Below are 13292 nucleotides of genomic sequence, written 5' to 3' on the forward strand. Positions count from 1 at the left end.
AGCTTACTAGCAGCCAGAGAATTGAGTGGAGATGCCTTTTTCTGCTTCTGACATCAGGAAAGAAAGGGAAAAAAAATGTAATTAGGGATCATTTTCCCCTTTTTAGGAAGACATGCCCCACCTTGAGGCTGTAGCAAAGAATGGTACTATGATCCCCAGAAGAGGTTTTTTGTTTTTTTTTTTTTCAAAAGAGGTTTCCAAGGGAGCTTTGCAAAATTGTGAGGTCCTCGGCCAGATGGGTGTGCTCCCAGGGAGGCAGCTTTGGAGGGACTTGTTCAACACGTATCAAGAGGCTGCAGCACAACTCATCTACGTGTGCGGGTTTGCGTGTCCCAGTCTCCATCCACACAGACTGTAAAAATCTACCTCCACGGCGACCTCACGCGTTCTGTTATCACTGTCTCCTGGGGAGTGGTTCCGATGTTGACATACTGTATCCAAAACATTGCTGGTTTCTAAATAGTAGTTTCCCTGCGAGTGGCTGCCTTCAGTTGATTCATTTAAATTATGTTGACATAAATATTTATGCGTATGGAAAGGGGCTTTTTCATGTTTCGTTGAAGCATCGCACCTTTTGGACCAGCAGTTTCTACCAAAGTAAATAGGCAGCAGGGAAGTGTGTAGCCACAGATGTGCAGCATGGAGCTGCTCATGGGCATGTGCCGTAGGCAGAGTATCAGTAGCAATGATACTGGTCAACACCAGGGAGGCGTGTAATTGCCCAGAAATGGACCCTAACACCCGTTTTAAGAGATGCAGCCAAAACCACAAAGCTGGAGGCCTCTCCCTCCGAGCATGGTCTCCACTTGGACGAAACAGCCCCCAATTTGTCCCTGCGGGACACAGGCCTGCCTTGTTTGGAAATCAGCAAAGTTTAGGAGCCCACAATACCTCACATAACTCTGTGTACAGTAACGGGGAGTGGAAATAGGGCTGTGAGCACGCACAAGCAGACAAGTTATAAATATAGACTACTCTCTCAATTCCTCTTCAGTTAGTCATGAGGGGACAGTGCGAGTTTTATAAACTTATAAGGAATATACAAACAGTTCCAAATTTAAAATAACTTGGAGTAATTTTTAAGTGTGTGAATAGAATATATATTTTTTTCCCACCCTGTCCATTTACGTGTCTGTGACGGCAGGTACCTCGTGTGCTCAGGCCTGATGGTCACAGAACTGGGGAAGAGTCTCAGAAGAACTCCTCATCAGGTGGGGATGTTTCTCCTCCTCTTTGGAGAAAGATTCAAGGAGAGCTGGAGAGAGGGGTGAGGGGTGTGAGAGACCCTGTGCTCCCGTGTGGAGAAGCCGGCAGAGACCCCAGAGCAGGGGCAGGTCCGTGCTCCCGCGTCCCTTTCCCTGGTTTTTCCTCCTATTAGAATGTGTCCGTATTTGTAAAAATTTTTTATACAGGCTTCGAATGTGAGTTCAGCAGAAGGACTCTTTGGAAGATGTTAGAGTACATTACGGAGAAGGCAATGGCAACCCACTCCAGTATTCTTGCCTGGCAAATCCCATGGACAGAGGAGCCTGGTAGGTTGCAGTCCATGGGGTCGATAGGAGTCAGACACGACTGGGCGACTTCACTTCCACTTTTCACTTTCATGCATTGGAGAAGGAAATGGCAACCCACTCCAGTGTTCTTGGCTGGAGAATCCCAGGGACGGGGGAGCCTGGCAGTCTGCCATCTCTGGGGTCGCACAGAGTTGGACACAACTGAAGCGACTTAGCAGCAGCAGCAGAGTACATTAGCATAGTTTGATTTTCTAAAGAGTATATTCTGTTTTATAAACACAGAGGCAGTGGAAGTCAGGCCCACCCTCCCCTCTTAGCACCTGACTTTCTTCCTTTCCTTTTCCCTCCTTCCACTCTCCGGAGGCCTTTCTGAGAGGCAGCATCGACTCCCATTTGCCAGGCCCTCGTCCAGAGGTGAGGATCATGACACCTTGTTTCCATCAGGCAGAGCCAGCAGGAGGCTCTCAGACTGGGGACCCTTCCTCCACAGGTTGCGTGGCTTCTCCTCTCATTTCCTACTATCAGGATGACAGAGTCTAGTCAGTGTGACAGGTTCAAGTCTCTCTCCCTTTAGAATAGATCCAGACCGTGAGTAGATCCTGGAGTCCGAATAGTTGATGGAAACATTAGCTTCTGATTGCCATGCCTGTGTTTCTCTCACTGCACAGGAACAGAGGGCTTGTGGGGCCAGCGCTGTCGCCCGCGGGTCACCAAAGTCAAAATTTAGGAAAGGAAATGCAGGGGTGAGGGACTGACGCACCACAGCGCAGATGAACCTGTAATGTGTCGTCCTGCGTGGGAGAGCCAGACCCAGAGGATCACGTAGGGAGCCGGCCCCAGCCCCGGGGGCCCCGGGGACCAGTTTTGGGGCAGACACTTTCTCCACGGATGTTGGGCTGGGGGCGGGGGGGCTTTCAGGATGATTCACACATTACATTTATTGTGACCTTTACTTCTACTGTCGTTACATCAGCTCCACCTCAGATCATCAGGCATTAGATCCCAGAGGCTGGGGCCCCCTGGTGTAGTATATGATTCAGTTTGTATGAAGTGTTCAGAAGAGGCAGATCTGTAGAGACAGAAAGTTGATCGGTGATCGCCTGGAGCAGCGGGGCAGGGGAGGGGTAGACAGCCTCCTCTTTGGGGTGATGTTTGTATAAGTCTGTGAATATGGTAAAAGCCATCAATTTGTACACTTTAAATGGGTGAAATTGTGTATGAGTTCTATTTCAGTCAAGCTGTTATGAAAATTGAGAGGGAAGAAAAAAAAAAATCACAGCACCCACAGTAACCAAAACCAGCAGTTTAGCCAAAGGAAGATTCCTGGCCTGCCTTCTGCTCCTCACTTAGCTTTTGCTGTGAATTGGAGTCCTGCACTGTGTCTGCATTGATGGCTGCTCTTTCTTTACTCTTCCTAATTAGCTCTTGACATTTTTTACTTAATAATGGTGCCCTGAATAACCTCCCTCCTGGTTTCTTTGTTGCCTCTTTTCTTTTTCTTCTGTGTTCTCAATAGTCCGCCCAGCACTGCATATTAGATCCTGGAGACTACAGGGGTCCGGTGTTACTTTCTGTGGATAATCATTTCTTTTGCTCATTAATGAAATCCTCATAGATGCCTTTAGCAGCTAGTATGAAACATATCCCCAAACATCGTAGCTTACCTGTGTACTAGTCAGTAGGGATCTACTTGGAACTTGGCTATTTCTGTGATCTTAGATTATATATGTTTATGTGCCTAACCAAGGGGAAGGCACAGACCTGTTTTTTCTTTTTCCTGACCAAGGTTGGAGCCTTGCTGAGACATAGGCGTTGGCGAAGAGAGTGAACTCTGGTTATCTAATCTCATGAGTAAGACTTGTTTGGGTGAAAAGGGTTCTGTGGGTCACTGAGTCTCCCCGGGTCTGGCTGCTCTGGCTCCTGACAGCACAGTCGCTTATATATGTGGTCGCCTTTGCCCCACAGAACATGCCCTCGGCGCCTTCTACAACAGGAGCCGCTGCTTCACCATTGCAACTAAGCACTGAGGGCTGCTGATAGACTCATCAGGGCTCAGCCTTTGAGAGAGAGAAGAATGTCTTTGAGAGTTCTATTTGCTGTAACCCAGTTAATAGAGAAGCAGATGGTGACTGCAGCCATGAAATTAAAAGGCGCTTGCTCCTTGGAAGAAGAGCTATGACCAACCTAGACAGCATATTAAAAAGCAGAGACATTACTTTGCCCACAAAGGTCCATCTAGTCAAAGCTCTGGTTTTTCCAGTGGTCGTGTATGGATGTGAGAGTTGGACTATAAAGAAAGCTGAATGCCAAAGAATTGATGCTTTTGAACTGTGGTGTTGGAGAAGACTCTTGGGAGTCCCTTGGACTGCAAGGAGATCCAACCAGTCCATCCTAATTGAATATTCCAGTCCTGAATATTCACTGGAAGGACCGATGTTGAAGCTGAAACTCCAATACTTTGGCCACCTAATGGGAAGAACCGACTCATTGGAAAAGACCCTGATGCTGGGAAAGATTGAAGGCAGGAGGAGAAGGGGATGACAGAGGATGAGATGGTTGGATGGCATCACTGACACAATGGACATGAGTTTGAGTAAACCCCGGAGTTGGTGATGGACAGGGAGGCCTGGCGTGCTGCAGTCACGGGGTCTCAAAGAATCAGACACAACTGAGCAACTGAACTGAACTGAATAAATACAGGGCTTCCCAGGTGGCGCTGTTGGTAAAGAACCTGCCTGCCAGTGCAGACAACTTAAGAGACATGGGTTTGATCCCTGGGTCAGGAAGATCCCCTGGAGCAGAGCATGGTAACCCACTCCAGTATTCTTGCCTGGAGAATCCCATGGACAGAGGAGCCTGGCGGGCTACTGTCCGTGGAGTCAGAGAGAATCAGACACGACTGAAGCGACTTAACGCACACACCAAATAAATAATGAATGCTTAGTGGGTACATCATCCTTACTATCACCCGCATGCTTGACCCTTCTCCAGAGCATCATGTTTCGTGTTTTGTCCTTCCTCCAGACTAAGTCGTTCACCTTAGGGGGAAGAAAGAGGATGTTGAGACTGGTGGTTTATTTTTTCCTGGTGGATGCCAACTTACAGAGAAAAGTGGCATGAGAAGAGCCCCCTAGCCTTTTGCTCTTGGACAGCAGAGCCTGGGGAGAACTTCGTGCCAGCATGGAGCAGAGCAGGGGAAGAGCCTGTCACCCAGTCAGATAGATCGGGGTTCCAAGCCCAGGTTTCCAGCTTGATAGTTATTCACTTGGATGGTTAATGGCCCTGGAACATTATAAAATCTCTGTGCTTCCATGTGGGCATCTACCGATGAGCATGATGCTACTGCCCCATGTGATCGTGAACATTAAGTTAAATAACATATGTAAGATTGAGTCCTGTGTTTAGACTCAGAGCGCATTCATGTAGGAGAGACTACAGCAGCTATTGTGAAAGGAGGACAGGAGCATTAGGTGGTTACATGGTCGGAATGAGCTAGCGGGGTGGGACAATGGGAGTTGCCTTGAAGGGCATACAGAAAGCCCTCAAGTGTGCTGCCTCAGTCATGGAAGACCGCCGCTGGGCTCAGTGCCCTGGTGCTGCAGCTGTTCCGACTGCTTCTGCAGCCTTAGGTAGGTTGTGGACAGGTGTTAAGGAGCAGTGATGTTCGTGTATGTTGAATGAACTGTGGCTTGAGTATGGCCTTCAGGAGGAGGCCAGGATCACAGCCTTGGAATTTTGAGACTGAGCAATTGTCCAAGGGCTATTAAGAGTTCCAGACACCTGAATGAGGCCTGGGGGAGCGCCCTGTAGGAAAACGCATCGTGGGTGGGGGTGAGGAGGAGCTTGATCAAGCGGGGTGTGGTTGGGCAGTAGCACTTTCTCTAAGGGAAGAGCTCCATGCAGCACTGCTGTGAGGCTCGCCTAGGTTTCTGAAGAGCAGTGCCTCAGACACGCACGGGATGATGGCCTCTTAACTTTGTTTCATCTCTGAGGATTGGGGCTTGATGAAAGGCAGAACGTGGCTGCAGAAGCCCTGGTGTGTTTGGACTGGGGCAGATCTAAGGGCTCCGGGAGCTTCCCACAGGAGGGTCTCTGCTCCTGCGTGTTCTGAAGCCACCTCCTGGCCCCTCGGAAGGAGAGAAGGCTGGAGAAGACAGTTGACGGGAAGGCAGGGGTGAGGAGGGAAGTGTATCACTTCCTGCCCCCTCTGTGTGCCTTGGTGCTGCAGAACGTCCATCTGCTGACCCAGAGATGCTCAGTCCAGGGCCCTTCCTCTTCGGAAGGAAGAGGACTCAAAACTGAGTCTTGAAAACCCCTTGAAAGACTGCAAGGAGGAACTCCTTTGTGCACTCTGGACTCGGGAGAAAACAAGCACTTTCAGGCTCACTAATTAATCGGTTCAGGAGCCGAGGTCTCCCTTTATTAACCAGCCTCTGCAGGCTCCCAAGAGCTCTCTTTGGGGATCTTCCTGCGTGTCCCTGGGTACCCTCCCCATGCTCCAGTGCTCATGCTAGCCTTGATGCTTCCAACAGAGAAACTGAAGTTATCTTCAGGTTCTAACCATTACGTTGTCTCTTAGTCTGGCCACTATGATGATAGAATGTTTTCTCCTGCACAGGAGGTGGTTTCTTTGGCTTTGAGAAGAGAAAGCTTAGAGGGGACACAGCTCTTCTTTCTGAATGTTTCAGACACCAGGGTTACCACCCGATTCCTCTTAACGGCTACAATTTTCCAGGCAGAGAAGCCGGCTGAAATGAACTGGGGTTTCTAGGCAGTGATTCTCTGGAGTTTTCTGGTACTAGTTTCTCAAGACGGTCAAGACAGATTCTTCTTCCTTTTGAGAAAATTGTGCTTTACTCATTGTATGTATGATTTGTAAATACATATACACGTGCATACATATGCGTGTGAGTGGAGCTCACACACTGTTGTGCCAGGTTTATTTCGTGAGTCTTAGCATTTTTGTGTAAGCCTACTTTTCCACACTAGCTGACATATTTAGAGAACTCCAGACTAAAACACCGGGGTGAGACAGCTTCATCTTGAGCCTAGGAAGCCTTGCGGCTCCTCTCCTCTCTACCCCTTTGATGGTTTCTCTTCTTGGACTGGTGGGTGGGGAGGAGTGTGTGCCTGAGGTCAAAAGGCAGGAGAGATGGAAGAGTACTTGGCAGGATAAAAGGCCTTGGGCCCCCCTGGCCCGAGGTGGGCTCTCCCTGACCCTCTCTGCAGTCCCTCATGGCTCCTGGAGATGGGACACTCTTCAGTCCAGCTGGGACATCCCATCAAGGTGGCTCATCCACCTTCATGGCTGAAAAGGACCAGCATGAAGCTCCAAAAGCGGCAGGGCCGTGCGTGCCCTCAGAAAGGGCAGAGCCTCTTTCTGCCCTCGTGCCTCAACTTGTGCCGCTTGAGTTGATGAGCAAAGAGGAAGCAATGAGGCCCAGCCTCGCCTGTAGGTCCTTGGGATCACTTGTGAGGCTTAGAAGAGGAATCCTGTAGATGCATTATTATCCTTACTTAAGCCTGAGCTCTGTGTTAGGTCTATTAAGGAGTGGAGCAGGGAAGACTAGAAACGTGGGGCCCAGAATTCACAGGTGAATATATGGAAATCCACGTGAGCGGCCTATTTTAAGAGAATGTAGGTATCAGAAAGGCTCAGGGACTCTAGGCGCTGCTGGGCCCCGTGGGAGGTGGAGGCCTGCAGATCCCCGGTCCTGCCAGGCTCCGCTGCGTCCATCCGCTGACTGGGCCCCAGGGCGTGGCATCCACACAGTCCCAGGATTTCCCCATCTGTGCTGCTGCCCCTCTGTCTGCACCGCTGCCAGGGCTCACCAGCCCTTTGCTTGCCCCTCTCGTGTTCCCACTGCCGTCCTCAGGAGCTGGGCTCTCTTACCTGCAGAACCTGCAGGACCGGGCCTGGCTGATGTCTTTAACGGTCAAAGGAGGCTTACCCATCCTCCCAGCGAGCTGGCTCAGAGGTCTCTGGAGGAGAGGCCTTGAGTGGGCTTCTGGCTATGCTGAATGGGGCACTGCTGTTGAGTCCAGCAGATGCAACCGGGCTTCCCTCTCTTCCCCTCCCCATGGTGTCTGGTGGAATCAGCTCCTCTCCTGGCCAGGCAGGAAAACCACACACTCTCTCTGGACCACATGTCTGCCGGATGTACTTGGGAAGTTGAAGTGTGCTTTCCTGGAGTTAGCAGCCATTCACCTTAGTGCAGAGTGATGCTTGTCTCTTAGGAAAGGCACCCTCTTTTTATGGGGAACTGCGGTATGTCCCTTAGGGTACCCAGAAATACCTTAGAGAACCCTACACTAGTCTGGATTTTGATACAGAAACTTGACCTTATTTCAGCGTCCACGAACTGGTCCTGTCCTTTTGAAATTATTTGGGATAAAATGTATTTTTTAAACTCGTGTGACTAAGTGGTCCCTTTCCCATTTTTTTCTTCTGTGAAGAACTTGAATTCTCCATCTTCTCTTCCAAAATATGCTTTTAAAAATAGTTTATCTGAAGTAAAGATTGTTAAAGAGTTTATTGGCAAGAAAAGAAAGAAACGTTTTTAAAATCCCTAGAAAGAATTTAATAAATACAAGGACTCCGGGGAGGGAAGGAGAGAGTTAAAGGATGATGTGTGTGACTTTTTTCCTGTCCCTCAAAAAGAAGAAAATGAGCTTTTAAACGCAACGCCTCATTTTTATGGGATTGTGGCCCTGAACGAATCCTTTCAGTGCAGATGTGGGACCCGTTGTAAGCTTTCTCGACAGTTTACATAGGCGTTTGTTTTTATTGTTGGTCATTGTAAAAATTCCAATGACCAGAAAGATCTCACGGGCAAAATCCACTTGCTTCCCCCTGCGTGTATTTATTGGTTTATAGCACCTTCCGTTTTCCTTTTATTCTTAGAAGCAGAAATGCCTTTCATCACGCCAGGTGTGCTCCTTATTCATGGAAGCCAAGGAAGACGTTCCTTCCTTTCTCCCATAGCTCTGTGATTGGAAATTTGGTAACTGTACTAAATTTTAAGTTTTGGCACTCGCGTGGAGCAGCCATCGTCTGCTGGCTAGACACACTGCCCGGGGCTTTTCAAGAAATCCCTTAATAGTCCTGAACACTAATAATATTTATATACATTGAGATGAGGCAAAATTTACAGCGGGCTTCTGGGGCTGGCTCCAGGACTCTCTAATCCTGAACTTCCGCGGGTTCTCCTGCCTGCCTCCCGGAGCCCTCGTGGATCGTGCTGCAGCCAGGGGAACTCTGGCTTCCACCCCTGAGTTTGTCCTCCAGCAAATGGTCCCCTTTCTCTCTCTCTCTCCCCATCACACCCTGTTTTTATTCCCCCAAAGTATTTGATACGTGTTTGTGCATAGTGGCGTGATGTACCATGGAAGATCTATGGTCGCGATTTGTGATCCCTTTAAGAGGAATTGTTCTGTCTAGGAACAGGATTTTACCTAATTTAAGCTTTACCGAAATTCCTTCTGAGGCAGCTCCCATTGCTGAAACAAAACCCTACCTCCCTAGCCCGTGTGTTGCTGTGGCAGGAATTGACTAATGGTGCAGTTCCATGCAGTGCACCCCGGAGGGGTGTATGCTGCAGGGGACCACTACCCAGAGATGCCATTTCCAGTGGAATAGGGAGCAGAGTGCAAAACATTATCCATAGATACTTGGTTAGGTTTTTTTTTTCTCTTTCTCATACTGGAAATGCCCAACATTTGTGTTTGAGTCTAAGCGTACCCAGGGCATTTTTATATGCTTTTAAATGCTTTTAGTCTTTAGCACTACATTAATACCTATTTGATATTGATGTCTGCTACTCATCATTTTATTGATATGTAACATTTTATTTAAATTGTAAGCAAGGAAAAAAGGGTTTGACAAGTAGATATTGTTCCTGATGATGAGCATAATATTCTTAGCCACTGTTCGTTCCTCCAAACACAAGCCTGGTGGTGGCTGATGGCCAGTGAGCAGCCCTGGGGCCTTCAGTGCTCTGAACGGGGAGTGTGTGCTCAACATGGCAGGTCTGTGCTACGACAAATGAGCATGGTTTCTGCAGTTAGTTTCATTTTTAACCCTGTGAACCTCACAGATCAATTGTATTACAGGAACTCGGTAGGGACGGTAGAACATTTCTCCTCTGGCTTGATCCCGCTTCTTCTAGCACAGCCCCCTCCGGCCATCATACCCTCTGTGCTGCTGCCAAACGACCTCCTTCTACCGTGAAAATCAGACCGTCGTGTTCTCCTGCCCATAATCTTCAGTGATGCCCACTGTCCGCGACTGAGCCAGAGTGCCTTGGACAGGCTCCCGAGGCCTCTCTGAGCTGCCCTCCTCCTCTCTCCCAGCATCACCTGTTACTGGATCCCTGCCATCTTCACGAGCACCCACTTCTCCCATCACAGCCACTTAATCGCTTTTACACATGATTTCATCTGTTCCTCAGCTTTGAGCTTTCAGCTCCAGCCTTTCACACCTATGTGAAGCCTTCCTGGGCACCCAGATGCCAAGGCAGGCTATGTACCACCACTTGACTCATGTGCTTACCTGGTATATTATCCAGCCCTTAAGAACAGGGTCTGGCACACAGCTACAGTGCACACTCAAATAGTTGCTAGGTGGATGATTAAATGAAGGATAGGTAGTCTTATTCTCCCTTGTTTTTAGTTTAAAAACCTGAACTTAGGATTTGCAGAGTTATTCTTTCTCTAGATCTTGGGCCTTGAAGTTACCTCTATAATGGATATTTTGAACTTAGGCATTTAATCTGTAATTACTAGATCAAGTGTGATACCTGAGAGTCAAGTGTGTGGCCTGTGTGTGTGCATTTACTGCAGATACAAGTTGGTGGTGTCAGCTTCAAGATGATGCCTTCCATAGACACAGCATTTTAGGAACTCCTACAACAACAGTCTTTTTTGATGTGACTGGAGATAGTTACTCCTCCTTGTAATTGATTGGGTAGATTAGCTTTTGGAAACAGCCAGAAATCATTGAGAGGCAATTTTAGTAAACAACAATGACATAAACCAACAGTCACTGTCTTCTTCTTTGCTTATATGTGGCTCTGAAGGCACTTCTCAGCTGGGATTTGTTCGGTTGTGTCTAACAAATAGCAGGCACTTAAACACGACACAAGTTTATTTCTTATTCATGTAGAGAAGTCTAGAGGTAAGCAGTCCAGAGTCAGCCTACTGGCTGCACAGTCGTGAAGGATGAAGTTCCTTTGGTCTTGCTGCACTGTTCTTAATGGGTCACCTCATGGTCTAGTATGGCTGCCTGAACTTCAATCATTATACCTGTATCCTAGCCAGCAAGGATGATGGGCATACCCCCTTTGTTTGAAGCACTTTTCTGGGAAGTTCCACCCCAAACATTTGCTACTAGCTAGAGTAAACTAAATGTTTACTCATTAGCTAGAACCTAGGTTGCTTTTAGCTACAGGAGCGGCCGAGAGATGTTATAGCTAGCTAGGTGGCAAAACGCCCAATTAAAAATCAAGGTTCTATGACCAAAATAGATAAGAATGAAAATGGAAGGTCACCTGTTTGTCTCAGTCAAAAGATGATGATCAGAGGAGAAACCTGCAAACATTTTTTTTAAGCCTGACAGTATCATAAGAACTTGTTTCTTCTGAGGTGACAGTATTCATTTGAACGTCCAAGTTCTGACAGCTGTTTTTAAATGCACCTTTTGGCAATAAAATAGGTACTCCTGTATGTAGCTACCAAATGTGTATATTGGTACCAACTTCCCAGAGGACAGTTCAACCCAGCAAGGCTAACTCTGGAAATTGATTCTATTGAAATAATTAAGAATTCTCATGAAGATTGACTGCTCACTGTCCTAATAAAATGTTGGGAATAAATGAAATGTCTAATAGGAAACTGATTACAACTTATGATATACTATACCATGGGATGTGATGCAGCTGTTAAATTTTGTCGAATTCACAGTATGTTATGCCAAAAAATGCTTTTAGAATGACTTGATCCTTTTTTATAGATGTTTACATTTGTGTGTGCATGCATGTGCATAGAAAATGATCTGGTGGGGGAGTCTTCACGGAGATACAGATAAAGTGCCATTGTGGACAGGCAGACTAGGTGTTCAATGTAGTTTTTAATCTGATTTCTGATTTTCTTCATCTTTTTTATTATAAAGAAAAACAGTAATAGAATCTTTACTAAATAATGCATGTCAGAGTCAGTAATCTACATATTTAAATAATTTTGTGTTTTCCAACTCATGGAAAAAGTAGGAAGCAGATAATGCAAACCAGATTTCATATTTTGTTGACTTACACTTTATTCGCTAGTAAGGCTAACGGAGAGTTAGTAAGGCACCTTTGCTAGTAAGGCACACTGCTCTAACACCCCTAGAGTGTGATCCTTATGGCATTGTTATAGAAATAAATGCCAGCTCATCTGTTTGGGACAAGAATTGTGGTTCTCTGGCTTTTTTAGATACTCCTTTCACTTATCTTTAACGTAGAAGGGCTCACGGGAGATGGTTTGTAATGATACCTTACGGTCCTCTGGGCTGGAGACACTGCCCACCCATCCACTCTTATATGTGAGGAAAACCATCAGACATGGGGGCTTCTCTGTGATATATTAGGTTGTGGTACATGCATACGTTAATATCCTTGTTTATCTGGGGTGAGACCTTTGGTATGATACAAGCAGATACAAACTTTCTAAAGCTTATTTGTCAACCCCTATAGTATCATCTTTAGCACATTCTAGTTTTAATGATTTTAAAAATAAATGAGCATTTCTGCACACTATTTAAAGATATTTACAGATATCAGAAATAGTTAAGGCTATTTCAGTAAGGAACACATGCAAAATGCAGATTGAGTAGCGCATATATAATTGCTTCTAAAGGAACAGTCAACTGCATGGTCCACGTAGTGCTTCCGGGGTATCACCCATGCCTCCACGTAGTGCTTCCGGGGTATCACCCATGCCACACATAACCTTCCAAGATGGGGGCTACTACCGCGTTTTGTAGATGAGAAAGAGGATCAAGGTCAGAGATTGTTAAGCACTCCTCCAAGACCAAACAGAGTAAACTAGTAGAGGCTGGATGTTAAACCCTGCTCACCTGGCTCGAAATGCAGAGTACTTGCTCCCTGCCCCAGCGAAATTCTCAACATATAACACTGGGGATTCAAGCTTTGGGGCCCCCGCGGGTGGCTGGTGGCTTGGGGGTGCCGGGTGGGGGCCCCAGCGCCCAGCGGCCTCACGCCCTGCCTGTCCCCACAGTGTGCCCCAGCGCGTGCGGGAAGCGGGCATGCACGGAGACCCACGAGTGCTGCCACCCCGAGTGCCTAGGCAGCTGCAGCGCGCCCGACAACGCCACGGCCTGCGTGGCCTGCCGCCACTACTACTACGCCGGCGTCTGCGTGCCCAGCTGCCCGCCCAACACCTACCGCTTCGAGGGCTGGCGCTGCGTGGACCGCGACTTCTGCGCCAACATCCCCAACGCCGAGAGCAGCGACTCCGAGGGCTTCGTCATCCACGACGGCGAGTGCATGCAGGAGTGCCCGTCGGGCTTCATCCGCAACGGGAGCCAGAGGTCAGTGTGGGCGCGGGGAGGCGCGGCCTGGCTCCATCCGGGCACAGCCCCCGGGGAGGCTAAGGCAGTCGGGGGCACTGCAGAGGGCCGGCGTGACTCCGGCTGCTGATGGCGCCAGGCGCGATGGGCGGGGCTTCTGGTTTGGAAGCAGCCAGCCTGGACGGTTGGAATGAAGTACCTGATTTGCTGGC

The 13292-nt window shown here is 48.0% G+C and overlaps 1 protein-coding gene across 4 annotated transcripts in view; it reads left to right on the forward strand.

Moving 5' to 3' along the window:
* IGF1R (insulin like growth factor 1 receptor) overlaps positions 1-13292 on the forward strand; it is a 306192-nt gene that overhangs the window by 233008 nt on the left and 59892 nt on the right. For all 4 annotated transcript variants that reach the window (XM_055556577.1, XM_055556578.1, XM_055556579.1 and 1 more), the window contains exon 3: positions 12789-13101. In XM_055556577.1, the coding sequence (XP_055412552.1) occupies positions 12789-13101 (313 nt within the window). The remainder of the gene's footprint in view (positions 1-12788; positions 13102-13292) is intronic.

The sequence above is a fragment of the Bubalus kerabau genome, chromosome 19, assembly GCF_029407905.1.
Source record: "Bubalus kerabau isolate K-KA32 ecotype Philippines breed swamp buffalo chromosome 19, PCC_UOA_SB_1v2, whole genome shotgun sequence".
NCBI classification, from domain to species: domain Eukaryota; kingdom Metazoa; phylum Chordata; class Mammalia; order Artiodactyla; family Bovidae; genus Bubalus; species Bubalus kerabau.